The sequence below is a fragment of the Panthera onca genome, chromosome D1, assembly GCF_046562875.1.
Source record: "Panthera onca isolate mPanOnc1 chromosome D1, mPanOnc1 haplotype 2, whole genome shotgun sequence".
NCBI lineage: Eukaryota > Metazoa > Chordata > Mammalia > Carnivora > Felidae > Panthera > Panthera onca.
Genome location: NC_138348.1, coordinates 86,204,485 through 86,227,381, shown reverse-complemented (window position 1 = coordinate 86,227,381; position 22,897 = coordinate 86,204,485). Strand labels below are relative to the sequence as shown.

Sequence of the window (22,897 nt, the reverse complement as noted above, 5' to 3'; positions counted from 1 at the left end):
AATGAAACTAATTTGTGTCACTACAATTTCACAGATAAAATGTGAGAAATCTGTTTTTCTCTCTGCAGCCCCCACCCCCATCCTTTCTGGCATTGTATGCCCTCTCTGTCCCTCTCCCCTGCCAGTTCCAGTAATCCAGGCGTTTATATGGCTCATTAAGCGCATCACACTCTCTGCAGTGCTGGATGTAATCAAGTTCAGTATCTTCCCTCTTTACTCTTTAAAGACAGGGGGATGGGGCCTCTCTGGCTCAGGACTCAGTGGAGGCAAAGTGGGTTGGCAAGTTGAGAGAAGGGAGTGGCTTCCTGGAGGGGCAGAGCTGGGGCCAGCAGGCTGAGCCTGGCCATCTTTCTGCTGCTGCAGGCCTGGCAAGACTTCAAGGTGCCAGCCCTCCAGGTGGGCCTGCAAATAGCTGCATCCGCTCAATAAAACTTACTTATATTTAGAGCAGGTTGCTTTTCCATTAAAAAAGCATTTTGACTGCTGCCATTTCCAAGGTTGTGAATGACAAGTTTTGGAGACCTGCCTTTAATACTATTTCCCCATTGTTTCTTAACTTTAGAACACTTAGCTGGAAGTCAACTGAGAGTCCATCTTGTTCTGTTCTTACATTTCACAGACAACCAGAGAACAGAGAGCATCAGTTTGTCTGAACCAGGGTCGGGACCAGAACTCTGTTTTTCTTGTTCCTGGTCTCTCAACGTTCTGTGGTCTTTCTAGTACCTGCCATTGCCCCACACTAAGAAACTTCCAGGCAGTCTAAAATGCCACTGTGAGTTGTACTCTGTCTGCCTGACCTATCTCATCAGTGTGGCTTTTGAAGGGCAGCAGCTGGCGTGGAGGGAAGAATCACCTCATGTGGGTGCCATCCACTGATCTGTCTCTGCGCGTCGCCCACCCACCTATGTTGGCTCTCACAGTCTGCTCCATCGTGTCCTGCCTCACCCCACTCCCCAACCTACTGTCTCACAAGCTTTGTCTTATGTGTTCTTTTGAAACTGCTTTCATCCCATTTTCCCTTGTTCTTTGCATGCAGGTAGGAAATAGATAAAGGTATGTTTGTGTGAGAGGCCTGTTCTGAGTATGTGTTGTGATGGGGTCACAGTGCAGAGTCAAAAGGGTCTCCAAAAACAATCCTACATTCTTTGAGGCCAAACACCGCTGCATGCCTGAGAATGTGGAGGCGTGTGTATTTGGGAAGTATGAGTATATGGGTTGTAAATGTAAAAAATGTCTTTTACAAGAATGTAATCAAATTTTTTTTTGAATTTTTAAAATTATTTTAAGGAACCCTCATGCACTGTTGGGGGGATGCAAACGGGGTGCAATCACTGTGAAAATCAGTATGGAGGTTCCTCAAAAAACTAAAAATAGAATTACCATATGATCTGGTAATTCCACTACTGGGTATGTACCCAAAGAAAATGAAAACACTTTTTCAAAAAGATATATGCACCCTTATGTTTACTGAAGAATGGGATCAGATTTAGATGGATGAGTGGAGATGCTGGTATAGGTAACAGACCCACATAGGCTAATTGTTGATATGGGTTTCTATCTGGATAGTCGTCTACCAATGTCCATGATGAGTTGCCAAGTATGGTGAGTTGTATCAAAGCAGTAAAAAGAGTTCAGATACTAGAACAAGAGTACATAGGCTTTAATCTCAGCTCAAACATTTGTAAGATAGTATGAGTAAGTAAGCTGCCTAATCTCTCAGTTTCATCCTGTGTAAAATCAGGATAAATATAGTACTTAATTCCTAGAGTCATTAAATGAGATAAAACATGTAGAACAGGGGTGCCTGGGTGGCTCAGTCAGTTAAGCATCTGACTCTTGATCTTGGTTCAGATCATGATCTCACCGTTCATGAGTTCAAGCCCCATGTCAGGCTCTGTGCTGATTGCAGGTATGGAGCCTGCTTGGGATTCTCTCTCTCCCTCTCTCTGCCCACCTCCACTCTCTCACTCTCTTGCTGTCAAAAAAAAAAAAAAAAAAAAAAAAAAAAAAACTAAAAAAAAAAAACCTATTTAGGACACTTAGTTTACTGGCTCTGCATGTAGTAAATGGTTGGTAACACTAATTAGACACAATTATGGGAATACTGAGGCCTAGAAGGAACACCCGTGGTCCGCAGAAAGGGTTAGTCAGCTGGACAATGTCACTCTGATCTTGTGTCAAGTTATTTCCACTCAGGCATAGTGTCAGATAATTACAGGACATATTTTCTAAAATGCTTTCACTGAGGAGAAAAATAAGTTACATGGAGATTGACTTTCCCAGAGCCCTTCAGCTGGTGAGCAGCAGAGCCTGGCCTCAGAGAGGCTCTGAGACTACCGACCTATTGCATTTTTCTACATTTCATTCCTGAACAGCTGAATTCCTGCTGCTGGCATCATCAATGCAACCGTCCAATCTCTGTTTATGCATTCATTCAACAAGACTTTCCTTACCCACAAATGTGTATGGAGCTCTGTGCTAGGTTCTAAGGATCAAACCAGACATTGTCCCTACATTTATGGAGCATACAGGCTAAAAGGGAGGGAAGATTTTATTCAAACTACATAAATGAAGCAGAAGTAAAATTGCAACTAGCAAGTGAAGTCTACAGAGAAAAGGATTGTAGCCATGGCACAGCCCTGTGTCCTCATCACTGAGAACAGCACCTGACTTGTGGCAGATACTGGCAAATACTTACTGGACAAATGCTAGGGAGAGCACTGTGGTGAGAGCAACCTCCAGAAGCATTGTATGAGAAAGTGTGCAATGGAGCACTGACCTACTCAGGGAAGACTTCCTCAGGAAGGGATCCTAAGTGAGTGAGTACTAACCAGGTGAAGCAGGCTGGGAGGATCCTGGGGATTAGTACTGCTGTAGTAAAGGGCACAAGAGACTTCAGAAGAAAGGAACATACAGTCCAGTTGAGCAACAATATTGGCAGCCATACCAAGGGAAGCAGTGAGAAGATGGGCTGTGTCACAAAGTGTTGAAAAATACTTTTGTTTCATATTGTTCAGCTGTTTCATATTGTTATGCCTCCATGATGAACATTGTCTTATTGATAATTCCTAATGACAGTCAGCAGGCCTGGAAACATCATCCCAGTTTTAGCTTTGTAAACTGAGGCCTGTAGACTTTGTGTGTTGTCTAAGTCACACATCTAAACATAGCATCTGTGGGGCTTTCTGTCTATAAGATGTTATACAGTCCTCCCACCAGCTTTCTAAAGGAAGGTACTGATAGCACATCTGAGGAAAGTAAGATAAGCAAGGTTAAGTAGCTGTCAGTGGCCCGCCGAATTGGGAGATGAAGCTAGGTCTTCTCTATGGAATGCATTGTATCTCCCTACATTCATATGTTAAAGACCTAACCCCCTAATGTGTATTTGGAGATGGATCCTATAAGGAAGTAATTAAAGTTAACTGAGGTTATAATGTTAGAGCCCTAATTCAATAGCATTAGTGCCCTAGTAAGAAGGCATATGAGAGAGTCCTCTCTTTCTCCCTCACCCCCTCCATTGCCATCTCTGTCTGTATCTCTCCACATACCACACACACTCAGAAAAAAGGCCATGTGAGGACAAAGTGGTCATCTATAAGCCAGGAAGGGAGTCCTCATCACAACTAGATGATAGGTCTCCCTGGCTTATCTTGGGCTCCTGGCCTCCAGAACTGGGAGGAAATACATTTATATTGTTTACGATATTTTGTTATGGCAGCCCTGGCATGGTGATACAGTCTTAAGATACATTGCTGTTATCTGCTATGATACACCTCTTTTATTAGTGGTTGGGAGGTGCGAGAACCTAGATTATTCAGTTGTCAGTCCTAGGTTCCCTCTCTTGGCCATATTCATTACCCCTCATGACCTTTCTGAGGGGGTCATGGTAGGCTGAGGAGCAGAGCATCACACCCATCCCACCATTTCCCCTCCGTTTAATCAAGACCAAGACGTGGACATTCATAGACATTAAAGTGTGGGCAGTGCTGGTGGCCTGTAATTGTCCTAGATCCAGAGCTATAAAAAGTGACAGTTACAGAGCTGATTCCAGGACTGAAAAATTTAAATGTCACCACTTTCTTTGTGATTGAGATTGAGCATAGGGAAATAGGGCTGTAAGGCTATTGCCTCTGGAAGCACAGATGAGCACGTACTTCTGCATCGTTGTGAGTGTGTGCATGTGTTCATTGAATGCTATTTACCCAGGATCTGAAGAAGCATCCACTTCTGGGTTTCATCCAGTACCTACTCACTGGTATGTGTACCTCAGTGTTAATTAACCTCATTGGTCTTCCTTTTACTTGTCTTTAAAATGGACTTAGTAACCTATGTTGCACAGTACTGGCTAACATAATGCATAGAAACCAGTAAATATTTGGTAAATGGTAAATATTATTACTATTATTATGAATAATGACCCCCAAATATTTCTATTTTAAAATGAAGTTTATAGAATTAAATCATTTTCCCCTTTTGCCTTGATCTAAAAGAATAAAATATTCATAGTAGGGTGACTTCCCCATGGAGACAATCATTTGATAATCCATTTGGTCTCTTGGTTGCATTCCTCTTGGTGCTGCTATGTGCAGAAATAGCAGAATATTCATTTATTTTACAGGCCACCAAGTCAAAGTGTATTGATTTTGGGGGGAACCTCTTCCCCAAATATGTATAATAATGTGAGTGTTTATGTGAAAGCCATCATATTCTACATGCTTGTTACCTAAATTGTGCAAACCAAACTCCCTGAAATCTATCTACTAAGGGTAAATAAGTCAGGGAGGTCGAGCAGGCAAGCCTATCTTTAAAGTAGGCTTATATTCAAAAGCATAGGCATTCAGGCAGGCAGAGGAAGGAAGGAACATGCTGTACCCACCTGCCACTGCTGATGAGGGGCTTATTTCTAAGACACACACAGCACAATGCACACACAATGCAGAGAGAAAACAAAAGACATAGATCACACATTTCAGATGGTTGGTGGACAAAGTTTAGTTAATGTCAGTGCTGAAAGCTTGTTCAGGGTCTGAGGTACACATGGAAAGATGAATACCTTTTCATCCCACTCACCTCTAACCAAATCTCAGTGAATAAACAAATACATACACACACGAAATATCACAACAACCTGGCCCTGGCCCATGGTGTGAAATGCTACACACAGAGATGGACACAACAATGTGGGAAGGCTGGATGAGAGAGAAATGAGGGCTTCTAAGGGAGCCAGTCAGGAATCTGGAGACCTCTCCATTTATATGGGAGGACCTTCAGGGAAGGTTTTGATGCTCCAGCTTTGGACAGAGCAGCCATCGTGATGAAGACACAGACTACTGCTCTGTCCACTCAGTGAGTGAGAACATGACATGACAATCAATATGAGAATCGTGATGGCTGCAGTTGACTTAGTTCAAATCCATAAATATAACCCCCAGAATTATAGACTCTTACTATATAAGATATCTTAAAATTATATCTAACTTACCCCCTCAGACCTTTAGGTACTACAATCAAACTGTTCCCTGGTTCTATGTTCTTTATGGCAACCACCATTCAATTTGGTTCAGAATTGGGTTTACTCCTTTTGTGAGGTGCAAGCCTTGCCTTTCAGTAGACCATGAAATATCAATTACCTTGCAAACATCATTCTTCATGCTTAGGAGAACGACAGGGAGAAGCATTTCATATCTAAGGGTGGTGGGTTGAACAGTATGGATGAACATAGGCCAAGCAAATCCAGCCTTTGTCCCTCTACATGCCCCAATCCCACTGCACCCAGGCTTCCTGCACTCACCATACAGTGTGATGCTGGCATTGGTGTTCCCAAGCTTGTTTGTGGCCACACAAGTATAGTTCCCATAATCCTTTTCTGAAACATTGAAGAAAGTCAGAGTGGATATGTGGCCTTTGTTCTCAATCCTCACGCCGCCCAGGCCGGTGGCTAGCCTGCAATAAGAGAAGGTATTGCTGGTCTGGTTCTACAGATAGAGTGAAACAGCAAACAGAGAAGCAGGGGAAAGTGATAGATACCAGAGATGAATCTTATAAGGAGACTCCCCTCCTCACAGACACCTTTCCTCTAACTGACCCAGTGTCTCTAATTCAAAACATAAGTACCACAGCCTCCACAGGAGGAAAAAGGAGAGAATATTCATGCTTCAAAGGTGAAATTTACTGGTGTCTAGTCATTGATGGGTGCCATGTCTACAACTAATCTCAGGTTCTGAAATGAGGTCAATTCATTTTCCCACTTTCCAGCTTCCTCTATTTTTTCATTCCTGGTTCTAAAAGGAGACACTGTTATAAAGGGGACTAACGCATTTTGGTTTTGCCATATCGTTCTCCTTTACTTTATCATTCTTTTTCCATATGGGGAATGATCCATTGGCTCTGCATCAGATATGCCCTATTTCCATTTTCAGGGTACCTGGTATCTTCCTTGAACCACTGGAATTCAGCCATAGGCACTGCAGAGGCTTCACAACTCAAGATACCCTTCTGACCAACAGAGACACCAGTGTTCTTGGCTTTTGAGATATAGGGAGGGTCTGTGGAAGGAAAATGCAGAGTGACTTCATGAAACAGATGAAAGGGGAATTTAGTCACCTGTTATGCAAATGGATTTCTTGTGACACCCTACCTTCCCAGTTAAATAACCCTTTATTTTAGGAAAATAATTCTTGCTTAAAGATATTGCATTTACCCCAGCATCTTCTTAAGCCTTGAAATCAATTCAAAGTAAACAATTCTCCCCATTAGCTAAAAGTTCTGACAGGCACAGGTAGACTCCAGGGGCAAAATGGCAATGGGGATACTCATGGTGCAAAACAATCTGAGAAAGTATTTTCCTGTTGGAAACAATTTGGAACTATCAGAAAATGGCACTGTCATGACCAACTTGTTCTCTTAATACCTATATTATTTTTTCCTCTGAAACTTCCTGACAATGGGTCAACTCACAGTTTACAGTGATTTTTACTTTCCGCACATCAGGTGCGGCAACATCATTCAAGGCGCTGCATTCATACTCCCCAGACTGGTCACGTTTGATGTCAGAGATTTCCAGGTATTCATCCTCACTCACAAAGCCCTGGCCTTCTGGGAGGAAAGAAAGAGACAGAAACAATCAAGAAACTGTGAAACCAGGGACAGAACCATATTCATATCTTGAGCTTGTAAGGAAAGGAATACAAAAAGCTGTAATAATGGGGTTTGAACATCGAGTCAAAGATTATAAGACACCATGTTGACCAAATAGTATGGCATTTGAAGAAAGAAATTCTCTGCTTGAGTCTTGCGTCAATGTGTTTTTGTCCAAGTCACTTTAACTTTTTAGACCATTTGAAAAGAAGAGGCTTTCATTGTTTTTCCTATATGATTATTATGAGGATTAACTAAGAGAATACATGTGAAATGCCCAACACACTAGTAAACTTTGATATTTTAAAGAGAATTGTTATGATTAATAACATAATAAAAATGTAAGGATAACTTTAGGGTATGTTAGTGTGGGCATCTTAATTTTTTTTATTATGTAGAAATTCCCTTGGAGACAGAGCACAAAATACTAACTACTTGTAGAATAAATAATCAAAATAAATTAATATTTTAATATAGACAGATGTAAAGCACTAGATTTGTTTTCAAATTGTACTAGAGAAGAAAAATTGGAGAAAGAGTGAATACAGAAGTACTCTGTGACTGTTTTGCAGGATGTGCTCAATAAATGTTTGCCAACATAAAATAACAGTGGTGGCCTCAAATGATGGATCCAGAGTTACTGGAACAGCCTTATGGATTTAATACCTGACTTTGTGGGACATTCTGGAGGCTTTATTCCTAGGCACTTGTGAGGATTGGAATTCATGATACAAAATATTGTGGGTTTGTAAAAGGTATATTGTTTGCAGCCATTACATGTCTTACAAAAATCTGGTCCCTCTGTCTTGTCCCTTATCCCCATCCCTGTGGTTCAGCACAAATAGAACAGACCCTCTGCCTTGAAATTCAAATGTTTTCAGTTCTGTCAAAGCACTAGGCTCCCATGAAAACCCAGCCAACACAAAGGCCAGGGAGGAAGTACAGCCATTTGCATTTCTTTTCTGCCTGTTGCCTGATTCCTTTTTGTGCTCCAGACATTAGAGTGAAAACAGTTTTAGGAAGATAACAACTCATTATAATTTTCCTCAAACACACATATAAACATATTCCTATCCAATGGATGCTCCATCAACTAAGTTTAGATCCACTATGGATGTGAAACAGCAGGAAGTTGAGGGGTAGGGTGATGGGCAGTGGGTAGAGAGACAGGTGCTTTAACAACCTGATTTTGATTCAAGTCTAAGCCTTGGGGAGTTTTCCCCCACCCTGCCCATTTCCCCAGACCACTTGCTTTTCACCTCATGTGACCTTCATTGCCTCCTCTTCCCACCCTAAGTCCCAAACACCCAAGCTCTTCCATTAGTTACCAAGTATATCCCAAGAAGGTGTGGGGTCCCTGGCAAAATATTTTTCAAAGGGACCCTCTATATATAAACAATTGCAGTCACCAATTCTGGTAGCCCAATATCATGTAATTACATGAAAGAAATGTTGGCCTTCCAGCAGGAGCAATCCTTTGTCACCCTCCTAGAACCAGAAACTGTTGATTGGGTCCCAGTACAAGCCCACAGGCATGAGTGTGGGAATCTTGGGGAATCTAGTTGAACCCACATGAAGAATGGCTGAGGGTAGGGGCACCTGGGTGGCGCAGTCGGTTAAGCGTCCGACTTCAGCCAGGTCACGATCTCGCGGTCTGTGAGTTCGAGCCCCGCGTCAGGCTCTGGGCTGATGGCTCAGAGCCTGGAGCCTGATTCTGTGTCTCCCTCTCTCTCTGACCCTCCCCCGTTCATGCTCTGTCTCTCTCTGTCCCAAAAATAAAATAAAAAAAGAAAAAAAAAAAAGAATGGCTGAGGGTAGAGGTTGGAAACACACCCTGAAGGGGAGAAATAGGGTCGTAGGGCCCTATTTACCAGGATCCCAAGGTAGTGGTGCTGGTCACAAGCCCTGTACCACAGCAGACATTTGGTCATTCACGCTAATTCATATACTAATTCCTCAAGATTTATTGGAGGGATGTAAACATCTTCCCATCTTTTTCCCCCCTTATTTCTCTTAGGGTTAACAGAATCTCACAGTTGAAGAAGATTCTGAGACCACCTATTTCAGGAAGTCTATAAAGACAAAAATTGCTTCACTTATTGAAATTATGTTGGTGGACCAATCTAAGTATTTTAAAGGATCAAACAACGATATCACACCAAAACAACTTCCCAAATGCACTGTACCTTTTCTGCAGTGAATAAATATGGCAGAATTGAAAGTCTGCCTTCATACTACTAACAGGCCATTATTTTTTCAAAATGTGCTGCGGTGCATTTACCACAAGTAATTAAACTCCACTTCATTTGACCAAAGGAGCCACCTGCAGTAGGGCCTGGCAGGAGCCTCAGGCAGGGTTACTGACCTGCTAACCTTGGAGAGAATGAGATAGATCTATATCATGCTACACAGTATACACCAGACAGCTGTCTTAAAGTCCCTGATAAGGCAAGTTTATGGATGCCAGTCAACTTAGAAGTGTTGGTTTGTGCAAAGGGAAAGGATAGCCTCAAAGAAGGTGGAGGTCAATGTGCTGGGGCCCTGAGTAATTCTCTGCATTTGTATGAGTAGGGCAGATTCTGGATTCTTCATGAAGCAATTACAGGGCAACACAACCACCCTTTGGAATGCAGGGATGTATTTTCACTATCTGTAATGGTATTTTTATGGAACAATTATATGACAGCAAAAAAAGGAAGAAGGAAGAGAGTGTTTTGTGCAAAATAGGGATCGTTATGATAATACTACCTCATTAAGTGATAAAATGAATTTTGTCAAGTTTGTACCATAAAGTAAGTGCTTCTCAGATTTTAATTTGCATATAAATTCCTCTGGTATCTAAAAAATATAGAAATTCTGATTCAATAGGTCTAGATCAGGGCCTGGGACTCTGCATTTCTAACAGATGCCTGAGTATCTCCATGCTGCAGGTCTGGGACCCACACAGTGAGCAGTGAAGCTATAAGGCACCACCACGTGCTGTTCTCAACTCTCTCTTGTCACACATTTCTAACTGTCTGGGTCTGTGAAGTGGCCATTTGGTCAACAGAGCTTACTGAATGCCCCTCAGAAAGGGGATTCTTGTGGAGTCTGCATCTCAAAAGACACCCTCTTGGGGGTATAGCGCTCAGTAAGGTGCACTGAAGCCGGGCATCTGGACCCCTGAAGCGAACTGTTCACTGAGTGTTTATGATCTTACTACAAAGTGTTCATTCTCTTGAATGGATTTCTTTGCTAAGAAATGGAAAGAGGATGTTGAAATCCCTCCCCATCTCAAGCCCACTGAAGGTGATTGAGATGTTATTTTTGTTACTGCTTTGAATACTAGGTGAACAAATCTAGGTTGCTAAATGCCTAGAGACCTAGGAAACTGCAGGGTTTAATGCTTTCCCTGCCCTCTCCAGTTCTGGTTGCAATGGAAAATCCTGATTCCATGCTGCAGAGAAAAGGGCAGAAGGCAACACATGTTTTAATCCTCTTTGCTGGCTGCCAAGAAGACAAACTGCTGATGTGGAAGCAGAGGAAGGGAACTGGGCAGGGAGAAACACCTGAGGGAGGAACAAGAGAGGAAGGAGGAGGAGAAGGAGGAAGGAAAGAAAGGTAGAGGGGGTGCAAGCAAGATGACCCAGGTGCCACAGGAAAGATTCTGAAGACACTTTCAAAAGGAATTAAAGAAAAAAACAAAAGGACTAAAGCCTAAAGGGCTACGATATTTTCTCTGACAAAATGCATGAAAATGAGAGTTCCAAATCTGCTTCACAGTTTTGCTTTATGGTGAGATGTCTCTTAATAAGCCAATAACCCAAAAGCATTATCAACCTGCTCTATGCATTCAGGCATCCCAATATAACATGATTGGGAGGAAAAGTAAGTGAATTCTAAGCCATTGGCAGAAATATATTTTTTTAAATGGATTATTTCTGGGATGCCTGGGTGGCTCAGTTTGTTAAGCATCCGACTTCCGCTCAGGTCATGATCTCGTGGTTCATGGGTTCAAACATCGGGCTGTGTGCTGAAAGCTCAGAGCCTGGAGCCTGCTTCGGATTCTGTGCTTCCTCTCTCTCTACCCCTCCCCTACTCATGGTCTGTCTCTCTTTCTCTCTGAAAAATAAATAAATATTTAAAAATAATTTTTAAAAATGAGCTATTTCTTTCCTTAGATGAGTACTTTTAAGAAAGTCAATACACTATATTAGTGAGATTAAGATCTTCAAGAATACAAATGGGGCCATTTATCATGGGATGTGGGAGGTCCCTGGACTAGGGCCCCTTAGATGCAAGGCATGTGCCTGGGGACAGAGTAAGCAAGCCCCGTGGTTCTGTGGGCACAAGGGGGCTTCTTCTACAAAGACACATATTCTGACTTAACACAGTCACAGAAGGCAAAGAACAAACAGAGTCCACGCATAGGGTCTGGCATCTTAGAAACGGAGGGGCAGACCAAGAAACTGCTTCAGGGAAGGATCCTTGGCATGATCTGCTTTCCCTGATATTACCTGCAGTTATCTTACTCACATGTACCTTGAGAAAAGGGCTGGGTTAGACACTGTATGTGGGGTGGAGATGATGTAGAAGACAAGGTCCTTGACCCTGGGCAGTCTATAATCTCATGACCCCACAACTGGAGCACTGTATATTTTTCTGTCCCTCAGCTCAGTTTTCAGTGTTCTTAATCATTTTTAGATCCCTCTCATAAGGTGCAGTGGGTCAGAAAGATTTATTAGAGCTGGAAGAAACTTAAACATCATCCTCATCTCTGAGGAGACCAAATGGGAAATCCAGAGTAAAATCTGGAAGGATTCTGACCTTGTTCCTCTTCTTTCTTTTTCCCTTCACATCCTGTCCTCCCATGCCAGCTGTATCTCAGTCACCATTCTTATGCCTAATCGTTCCTTCTTTTCCTCACACAACTCCTTAGAATTTCAGTTGGAGGGGCGCCTGGGTGGCGCAGTCGGTTAAGCGTCCGACTTCAGCCAGGTCACGATCTCACGGTCCGTGAGTTCGAGCCCCGCGTCGGGCTCTGGGCTGATGGCTCAGAGCCTGGAGCCTGTTTCCGATTCTGTGTCTCCCTCTCTCTCTGTCCCTCCCCCGTTCATGCTCTGTCTCTCTCTGTCCCAAAAATAAATAAACGTTGAAAAAAAAAAAAAAAAAAAAAAAAAAAAAAGAATTTCAGTTGGAAACACCATGGAGGATCAAAGATTTTAGCCTTCCATTTTTTGGATTATTGTCTCTGACAGAATATCTTTCCCCATTCTGTGCAAACATCCCCAGGGATGATTTCAGAGGGAAGTCTATTCTGTTGCCATACTATTCACACCATCCAAAACAAGCATCCTCATATTGAGGCAAATTCTGACTGGCTTCTCCCTTTGAAATAATTAAAAAGTCCCCTTCTGGGTGCCCCAACCCCAGTGTCCCTCCTCATATGCCGCTGAAAGCTGACGCTCTATCCAGGGAAACTGCTTTGTGAGGTTAAATGTCAGCACCTGTCACAGCTTTTGCCAAGAGATCTGTCAGGAGATGGCTCACAGTGGCACATGCCTAGGGGCGGGTGTCTTAGAGGAAATTAATATGAGGAGATGAGAAGGGGGAGGAGGGCTAAGAATTTAAGGAGGTATTGACAGAGAGAAAATGGCATCATGAAGAGAACAGCCAGAGGAGGGAAAGAGGAGTCAGATGGCTGAGAAAGGAAGAGAAGAAAGAGAAAGAGGAAGAGAAGGAAGCCATTGGGAGTGGGAATTGTGTAGACACCCCAGGGTCCATGATAGGATTTCTCGAAAAGCAAGAACAGACATTTCCCTGTTCCCTCAGCAAGAAGGGCTATTATAGATGCTCCTTATTAATACTAAACTTGGAAAGTTGGAATCCAAAGTCCAGGTGCTTGTGTGAATGCTTCTGACCTATTTAGGCCTCACCTAGGCTTTTTGATCTATATTAGACAATAGCTTCTTGTCCATTCACCAAAACTAAGTATCCATTCAAGTTAGCAAGGAACTGAGATTTTGCTTCTATAAGGAGTGCTTAGTAAATCAAACAAGGTGTGGGTTGGCTGGCTTGTTGTATATTTTCTGGAACTCCTATCCTAGAGGTCTGGAGCAAGATAAGGTCAAGGAAAAGAACTGTCTGGAGTAGTTCCCTCCCAGTGGCTTCTGTGCCCTTGAGGTATGTAGGGCAAGGTAGATGTCAGAAGTGCATGTGATGATATGTGCCACAATCTTGTCACTCATCCATCTCTCTCTCCAGGATTCTGGCCAGTAGAACATAATCACATAAAGTGAGCCACAAGCAGATCAAAATACCAGCTTTACTGCTGTCAGGTTGGCCTACAATCTGGGCTTGGCATCCAAGACTGACAGAGGTTCTTGCCTTTCTCCCTATGAACTAAAGGTGTCTGGACTACTGCAGTAGGAGTACTTGCCTTTGGTATTCAGCTACAGGCCCAATGCTGGACCTGGGAATAAGGGCTGTATTGGAATAGAGAATCAAGTGTAAGGAGAACCCTTTGACCCAAGCAGAGGTAGATTAAGAAGGTGATGGAGAATCAGATGTGCTGCCTCACTTCTAGATAATGGACTTATCCCTGCTTGACAAGGTCCAAGGGCTGCTGAGCAAATAACTTTAACAGTGACATTAGTCACCCATCATCCGTGGAGACAAAGAGTGACCAGTTTAGAAGAGGGATTTATTCCTCCTAGGGAGTACAGGGGAACTGTCTTCTGGAAACCTATAAGCTGGAGAGTAGGTTTCTTCACCCTCCCTAGGGATTTCCTGGCCTCATTCTCAAATCACATACCTCTCAACACAAGAGCCTCCTCTTGAATGACAGAAGCATTAGAAACAAGCTTGAGTGGGAACTGGAGTAAAATCTCAGCACTTGGTACAATTTGGCTCATGTGACCTCAGTCTTGTATTGCCTGCACTTGCTTCTGATAAGGTAGGTGTTCCATTTCTAAATTGTGAACACACTGAGATGAGATTACACCTTCCACTCCCTTGAGCTGTATATGCATCTCATGTAGGATGAACACACAGTATCTATTCATTCTACATCCAATTGCCAAAGGTTTGGAAACTGAACCCTCACCAAATTATCTCTCTCCACTTAATCTCTCTCTCTGCCAGGGCTGCTCCACATCTCTGTGTTCCCTGACACTCTGACTCTCTTTAGAATGCTGCTGACAATAAGCAACTCTGAGCTACCCCTCCTTAATTAAACCAGGGAGTATGGACAGCAGTATATTCCATCCTCACTTGCTCCCAACTCCCAGATACATCCCTTTGTTGCATTGGAGTTAATGAAAAGTATGATAAACCCATGGTTTCATTTTCCCTTAATTAATACAATAAATTGAATTGTGCTAAAGTCATTTTGTTCTGGAGACTGAGCCTCTGGGTCAATGTTTCACTTGCTGGTGGTGACAGAAGCTCTTTGTCTTGGGCTCAGACAACCTTTCTCAGACTGTGGCCACCAGGACCTTGCCTGAGGGAAGGGTGGTGTGCTCCTCTCCAAGACTGCCTTGCTGGCTGCCTTCCCTGAGGCTGACAGGAAGTTGGCTAATGACAAGATCAATGTGTGACTGGGAAAGTCAGCTGAGCTTCTAGTGGGGGAAAGAGTACATTAATAATGCTCTGGGGAACTGGGGGCTCAAAGGAATTTCCTGGCAGTGGTGAGTTTCCTAAATTTTTTCCCTTTTTGTGATGGAACACCTGGGATGACACAAGAAGAGAAGGGCTCAAATGACTCATCTGGTAGGACTATCCAGAAAGATAAATTCTGGTACATGGGAACTTTATCCGGAGGAGGAAAGCCAAATACAGGGGATATGAAGAGTTTTGTCTGGTATGTGGGGACAGGAGAATACAGTGTCAAGAAACCTTTTTGCAGTGAGGTCTAGGAGGGAGGGCCTAGAGGTCTTGTCCCAGGTGGCACATAGCATCAACCAAGGAGCACTATGAAAACATACTTTTGTGCCCATGCTTACAGATTGGCTGAACTGTGCCATCACTGGCATCCTCTAAACACTGTCCAGGGGACCCTGACACACAACAAAGGACTACATCCCTAGTTGGTAGACTGGGAGGCTCCTGTGGCCTTTATCTACCAAGTGCCAGTTCTACTTATACACTCCCAGGCTTCTTCTGCTGAGAATGCACTCAAGACCTAGCAGTCCATAAGGCTCTGCATACTCAGAGTGTGTTCAGGCCTTCTGTTGACTGTCCATGGGCCTCCATGAGAGACATACAGTTGGAATGCCAGCAAGCGAGTCTGGCAAATGGGACCTTGCCACACTGCAAGGTACTGGCAGCCAGGGCTGGGCCTGACAGTGTCGAATGCCCTTCATCAGCCCAAAATGGATGGGAATGCCCAGATCTACTAACACAAAGCATCAAGGCAAGAGTTGCTCCTGTCGAAAGTACAGTGAAAACATGTGGTTAGTTTGGCTTTACTTGTGTCTCTTTTCTGAGATTGGTTCATTAGCCACAAGGAGAACCAGGACATGAGAGTTTTATAATCTAGATGATACTGTTGACCCAGAGGGAGTAGTCTTGAGTGAATGATATGGAAAAAGTCAGGATACTGGCAAAGATGTGGCCCATAGCCTTGCAATGGAAGTCCAGAGTGCATGACAGACAAAGAAGAGAGGAGTTGAACACACACACACACACACACACACAGGCACACACACACACACACACACACACACACACACACACACAGTGAGAGAGGAAGACAGAGAACATGAGGATACAGAATGCAAAACTCTGGGATTTCCCATAGAGGCAGACAATTGACTGAGGGCAGAAGCTTAAATCCATTTGGAGAACAAAGCAGACTATTTAATTAAAGAAGTAGCTAACATTTATATTCTACAAAGTATTCAAATGTAGACAGATATAAACAGTTCAAACCAAAAAGACATAGAGGTTGAAGAAAACAAAATCATTGCTTTTAGAAAGCACAGCCGAAAGAGCTAAGTTATTGACAAAACATTAAGGGCATTTGAAAAGTTTTTCTTTATTACAGGGTTTCTTCTTTCATTACCATTATTTGCACTCTGAACCAACAAGGCTATTTCATTACTAACAACTAAAAGGAGAATAAACTCTGTACTTTAGTTGAAATAAACTACTGTGTTAAAAAATAATCAATAATTTAAAAAAACGAATCAAAGCACTGAATAGGTACTACTTGTTTCATTTGTGTATGTCTTATAGACGTCTTAAGAAAGTTTGATTTGATCTTGCCTGCATTAGCCTAAGCAGGAATGACGAGTTACCCAGCTCCAGTTTCAATATATATATTATTTATTTGGTTAGTTTATTTATTTATTTTGAGAGAGAGAGAGAGAGAGAGAGCCATCAGTGTGCAGCTTGATAGGCTCGATCCCATGAACAATGCGATAATGACCTGAGCTGAAATCAAGAGTCAGATGTTTAACTGACTGAGCCACCCTGGTGCCCCAGAAAACAATATGTTGGAAGTGCCCCAGAAAACAATATGTTGGAGGTATGGAAATGTCCCATGCCACTGTGTGGTCAGTGAGTATCCAACACCAGAATTACCTAAGGGTGTTTTGAAAAAATGTGCTTCTTGAGCCCACCGCAAATCTAGAGGGTCAAAATCCATTGGGGTTCAGCTTGTGCCCAAACTCTTCAAATTATTTCTAATAACAGAGCACATCGGCTGAATGCTGTGCTCCTTATGTGGTTTGGGGGGAATTAAATCTTTCCTTCCAATACCAACTGCACATGGCTTGTTTTCCCTGGGGATTAATGTTTTTTGTATAGCAACACCAAGGACGTCTTTGTTATTTTTATAAGTAGGGTGACCTTATAGTTAAGTTTGTCTGGGACAAGTTGTCAGTTGACACCTGTTTTCCAAGCCTAATTATTAATGGTCACCTTCTGCTCTCAAAAGTATCCTGTTCTGGATGATAATCCATGTGGCCACTGTACTCCCAGGGCATGGAAAGTCCTGCCATCAGGATCGGCCTGGGCTGCTGATTGCACCTTACTCTGCCTGTGGGGCTGTCCCAACACCCACACTTTTAAAGTCAATAAGAAGTGGTTTGGTCCCCAAGGAAATTGTGCATTCTCAGATGTAAGATTCTGCTAGACGAAGGTCAATAATGACTTCAAGTGCTCTGTTCCTTGGAGCTTGAGAACCATGAGCTAACTACAGTTTTCCAAGAGATTATAGACTAGAGCAGCTGCTTGGACACTAAATCAACTGCAACAAGGGGATCAGCACTGCAGCTCAAAGGATGGAAACCCATCTGGGGTTTAACAAATCCTGGCTCAAATTCCTGGCATGTCATCTACCATACCTGCACCTTCTAAAATGGTTAGGATGGCCCAGAGAACTCATGGACACAGTGCCAGAGCCTTTTCAGGTTATTGGGGAGATGCTCTTTTGAGGAAGAATGTAGCCCAGTTTCTACACTTGAAGCCTTGATGCAGCCTGACTCTTCTCACTTTCTCTCCTCCTTCCTCTTCTCTTATTCTCTCCCTTTTATGTTCTCCCAGTATTAGTTCCCAACAGCACAGCCACATGACAATGATGCTAATTATCAATGTTCATTAATATTTTTGAAATCCTTATATTAGCTTCCAGGCAAAACACCCACTAAGCCAAGCAGCACACTTGGCATGCTGGCCGCATCTGAGACATTCTTCACACTTCACAGAATTGGAGGGCCTGAGCTCTGAATCATCACAGGAGATAGCTTTGCTCACACACTCAGAGCAGCAGCTGAAAAGGAAGAATTAGGAACTGTGCACTCAATGGGCAATGTCTCTGCCTTTGGGGCCCAGAGCCCTTATTGTGAGGTTGGATCCCTTTGGAAACCTTCTTGTCAAGGACTCTCTACATCTGCACCTTGTGCTATTCTAGGCAAGTCTGTCTGCCTCTTATCATCCAACTTGGACTCTTATTAACCTGACCTCTCACAAAAGACATCTATCTTCTTGGCTTCCCTTCTTAGCCTAGTCCCCATAGAAGTCACCATACACACAGTCTTCTATGACTCTGCCAAGAACATGAATAAGTGGAGAAAACTACTGAATTAGAGATCAGAAGACCTGTATCTAACCCCAGCATTGCCACTAATGTGCTATGTGACTTTGAGTAAGTGTTTTAGCACCCCAAGCCTTATTTATCTCCTATCAAATAAAAACCTGCTCTAGATGATTTCTAAGGTCATTTATAGTCTTTCATAACTTAGCAATAGAGTCTATGACCAGGAATCCTGCATAATTCTTTGAGTTCTAGAAATCTTATGACCATGGTGTTGATAGGCAAAGTTCCAACCCAGAAACTCAGGGTCACTGACCTATATGGAAAAAAAAGAAGTTTCCTGCAGTCAGGCATGCACACTGCAGAATTGACCTATGCCACCCTAGCTTTATCTGGGGTCTTGACAATACAGGTACAATAATAAAGACACCATGCAATTTCAAGGTGGCTCTCATCTGTCACTGTGCTGTTGCTGCTCGGTGATGAGGAGGAAAGAGGTTTTGACAATTATGAAAGACTGTGTGTGCCTGAGGGTAATGTCTTCTATTAATGGGGGAAATTAATTCTTTTCATTCCCTTCTAAGAATCCTATTCATGCAGATTTTGACAAGTAGCTGTTCTTGTTTCCCTCCTCTCGATGGGTAGGTTGGAGTAATGTCTTACAGGTATAACTAATCATCCACTTATATGATTTGAGACCCATTTTCGTGGATCTGAGGGTACACTACAAATGCAGGAAAATGACGCTTCTCTCTGCTTTCTGTCCTCCCCTACCTTTGCTAAAAATATCCCTTCTTAGTTATGTGGCTCATCTTGCTATCCCTTCCCAACCAGAAAACAGACACTGAGAAACAAGGAAAAGGGCATTGGCAGTAGGAAAGGCCCAACAGTACTACAACTTAAATTTCCCTTGCACCTCCACTGTCAGAATTGATCTATGGCTACACCAGAATAGAACCAAGATCTGAGGGGCCATGTGATGGTTAATTTTATGTATCAACTTGAGTGAGCAAAGGATGTCCAGATAGCTGGTAAATATGATTTTAGGGTGTGTCTGTGAGGTGTTTCCAGAAGAGATTAGCATTTGATTCAGTAGATTGAGTAAAACAGATTGCCCTCATTAATGTGGTAAGCATTATCCAGTCCATTGAGAACCTGAATAAAACAGAAAGATGGAAGAAGGGGAAATTCTCTCTCTTTTCCTGTGCTAGGATGTCTGTCTTCTCCTGCCCTTGGACATCAGAGCTCCTGGTTCTCAGGTCTTCAGATTCTGGCACTTACACCAGTGGCTCCTTTGGTCTCAGGACTGGGAGTTACACCATCTTCTCACCTTGTTCTCAGACCTTCAGACCAGACTGAATTATACCAGAAGGTTTCCTGAATATGCAGCTTACAGATGGCAGATTATGGGATTTCTTATCTCCATAACCACACGAGCTGATTCCTGTAACAAATCTTATCTGTCTCTCTCTCTACCCTATTGATTCTGTTTCTCTGGAGAACCCAGGCCTATTGGAACCCTATGAGGTCAAGGTTCTGGTCTTCACTCCGCTACTAATTAGCCAGGAGTTCTGTGGACAATCCACTTCACTTCATGAAAATTCAGTTTCCTTATCTACAAAATGAGGGCACTGGGCCATTTATTTCTTAGCCCCTTAACCGCAGTTCTTCTCTCAACTTAATTCATGGCAGTCCTTCTGGCCCAGTACATAGGGATGCTGGGCTCTTATCATCAGTCTCTGGATAGCAACCAGCATTTGATCAAGTCCTGAAGCCCCTGGGTAGGGAAGTCTGGAGTGTGAATCCTACTTCTACCCTTGAAACCTGGGGCTGTCTCTGGTTCTGGGAAATGCCACAGCTCAGCACACTGGGTGGGATGTGAAGGCTCAAGCAAGGCTTGCCAGCCTCTAAAATTACTCTCACCATGCCCCTGTTGTGCCACCCTTCCTGCCTGCCTTTGCTGGGTTTCCCTGTACTTAGTGGCCACATAAGCCCAGCAGGCCTCTGTCAAAATTAACACATCTTACCCAGAGAGGGAGAAGAGTACTGACATATATATGTGTGTATATATATTTTTATTTTTAGATATATAATATATATATTTTTATATATAATATATATATATTAATATATATAATATATATATATATTAATATATATATATAATAAAGCAAGGAGGATTGTAAGGGTGACTGGGTTCCAACAGGGCAGGCCTGGATTGAAGTATCGTGTACAAAAATGAGGACATTGGAAGGGGCTACTGTGTTCCATGCCATGCAGGGCAGGTGCCTAGAGCCTGGTAGCTAAACAGATGGTGCCCGTGGATTTCCAGGACTATCCAGGCAGGGAGCTTCTTAGGAGAATGAGTCAGGATGCATAGTGTCAGCCACCTTCTTTCTGTGGCCCTGAGCTTGCTCTAGTTACACACAACTCTAGAGGTTTTCTCAATTATAGAACATTGTACCCCAATGGTACATCATAAAATTAATGTAAATAACAGTGTGGTATTTACTTCACGCTGCATGTTATTCACATACGAACACACAGATACACATATGGTATGCATGCATAGCAGTAGAGCAACATTCAATATAGAAAGGAAAATACAGAGCCATTGCAATTCTGAAACCAATTCCATTGTGTGGGTTCCCACACACACACCAAGCAATTCAACACCAGCTGGGGGTTCTGCAATTCAACTCAATTCTGACACTAATTACCTGGAGATAGCATCAGATACCACCAGGTAAGGGCTCAGTCCCACAGGCACTGTTAATCCCACACTTCAGAGGCCAATTGCAAGTCTGGGCTGTTCTTTCTGCTTCTGACCCACTGGCTATGGATCAGAGATTCCAGTGACTCCTCCTTGGGTTTGATTGATTTGGTAAAGTGGCTCATGAAACCCAGGGAAAATTTAACTTACTAGATTATTTATTTATCATAAAAAGATGTAACTCCAAACAGCCAGATGGAAGAGATGCATAGGGCATGGCATGGGGAAAGGGGCACGAAGCTTCCATGTCCTCTCAGTGCTCCCTTATCCCTGAATCTCCATGTGTTCACCAACCCAGAAGTCTATGAACCCTGCCCTTTGGGGTTTTCTGGAGTCTTGATTATGTAGGCATGAGTGAGTAAATTGCTGGCCATTGATGACTGAACTCAGTCTCCAGCCCCTGTCCCCTGCCTGATGTGGTGTCATGGGGATGGGGGACACTGAGAGTTTCAGCCCTCTAACAACAGGATTGGCTCCCCTGGCAACCATTCTCCATCCTTAGGTGCTTCCAAAGTCACATCATTAGCATAACAGAAGATACTTTTTCTGTCATCACAGGAAATTTCAAGGGTTTTAGGAGCTCTGTGTCAGATACTGAGCAAAGACCAAATATGTTTTTCTTATCATAAATCACAAAATAACAGCTATTTTTTTCAAGCTTTCCTCATCATTTAGGAAATAGCACAATACTAGTTCATGAGAAACCTCTAACTGTATACATTTGTGTACACCTGCTTACCCACCCAGGCCTTCTGGTTCTAAATTATTTCTAAAAGCATTAGGTTTAACATTTGATAATCAATATCTGGTTGAAAAAAAGAATGTCTTCTTTCCAACCATTGATTCAGTGTGTATTGTGTGTGTGTGTGTGTGTGTGTGTGTGTGTGTGTGCAAAGAAAATATAGCAAAATAATGAATAGATCTCACCTATAATCCCATGATAAGGGACAAAGATATAAGAAAGTGCAATGAGCCTTGAGCTTAGCAAATCAGAAGGTAATTCATCTTGAGAAGAAAACAAGTGGTATTTACATTATTAAATCACAATTACAAAGCCAATCAGCTGCAGAAGAGAAGAGACCATTTCCATCAATTATTACTGAACTGAACATAATTTTTCAATCACCAGCAGATTGTAAATGGGGGCTACAGCTCATCCAGGAACTCTTCTATCATAGGAGTTATTAATCAGGTATTAACTTTGTCGAATTAGCAAGGACACCAGTGAGATGATGGGGAAGTGGGATACAGAAAAGACAGGAGGAGGTAGCCAGGTTAATTCCTGAGATGGAAGAACAGAGCACTTGAGAAGGAGACCTGTGGTCAGCCACCGATGAGTCAGTGCTCCTGCTGTGTTGAGGAAAACACTTGGCTCCCATGTTTTCATTCTAAAGAGTCAACACATGAACAGGTACAAATAAGAAAGCCATGCACAATTTATTGCCTGTTTAATTTTTGTGCAAGAAGGAGCTCTGTAAAGACTATTGTATTCACTGGGGCCTAACCATGAGGAAGCTTTGGGTTTGGGTCGCATGGCTGACTGCTGGCTTTTGTGTGCTCCTCACCTACATACCTACCGTCTGGGTGCTTCTGTGTTGGTGCAAAGTAAAAACTGCCTGACTCATTAGAATCTCATGTACCTTTGTGGAGGATGAAAAAAGCACATACAAAAGACTTTTGTGTACTCCTCTACTGTGCTGGGGTTATGGTACAGGTCTCAATAAAAAGTTCTACCACTCTAGTGGTTTACTAGGTTCTCTGGTCCTCTGTACTCTATCTTCCTCTGTCTTACCATTTTGTAAAATTCTGGCCCCAGTGGATTTCTATGCCATAATGAATAGGCCTTGATTCCTCCAAACTGCCAAAGGTTGGTTCAATCCCCCACTTTGTAGCACAGCAGGCTGGTCTGCCAAGAAACTGATGTGTGCTTTGTCCTCAAAGCCATAGAAGGTTAGAAGGAATCAAAGGGG

At 42.8% G+C, this 22,897-nt stretch overlaps 1 protein-coding gene across 9 annotated transcripts in view; it reads right to left on the bottom strand.

Moving 5' to 3' along the window:
• Positions 1-22,897, bottom strand: part of OPCML (opioid binding protein/cell adhesion molecule like) — a 1,068,196-nt gene that overhangs the window by 16,800 nt on the left and 1,028,499 nt on the right. For 7 of the 9 annotated variants that reach the window (XM_060605265.3, XM_060605269.3, XM_060605271.3 and 4 more), the window contains 3 exons: positions 6,958-7,095; positions 6,425-6,545; positions 5,792-5,943 (listed from right to left, as the gene is read on the bottom strand). In XM_060605265.3, coding sequence (XP_060461248.3) covers positions 5,792-5,943; positions 6,425-6,545; positions 6,958-7,095 — 411 coding nt within the window. The remainder of the gene's footprint in view (positions 1-5,791; positions 5,944-6,424; positions 6,546-6,957; positions 7,096-22,897) is intronic. The other 2 variants (XM_060605264.3, XM_060605268.3) reach the window with 1 other exon arrangement.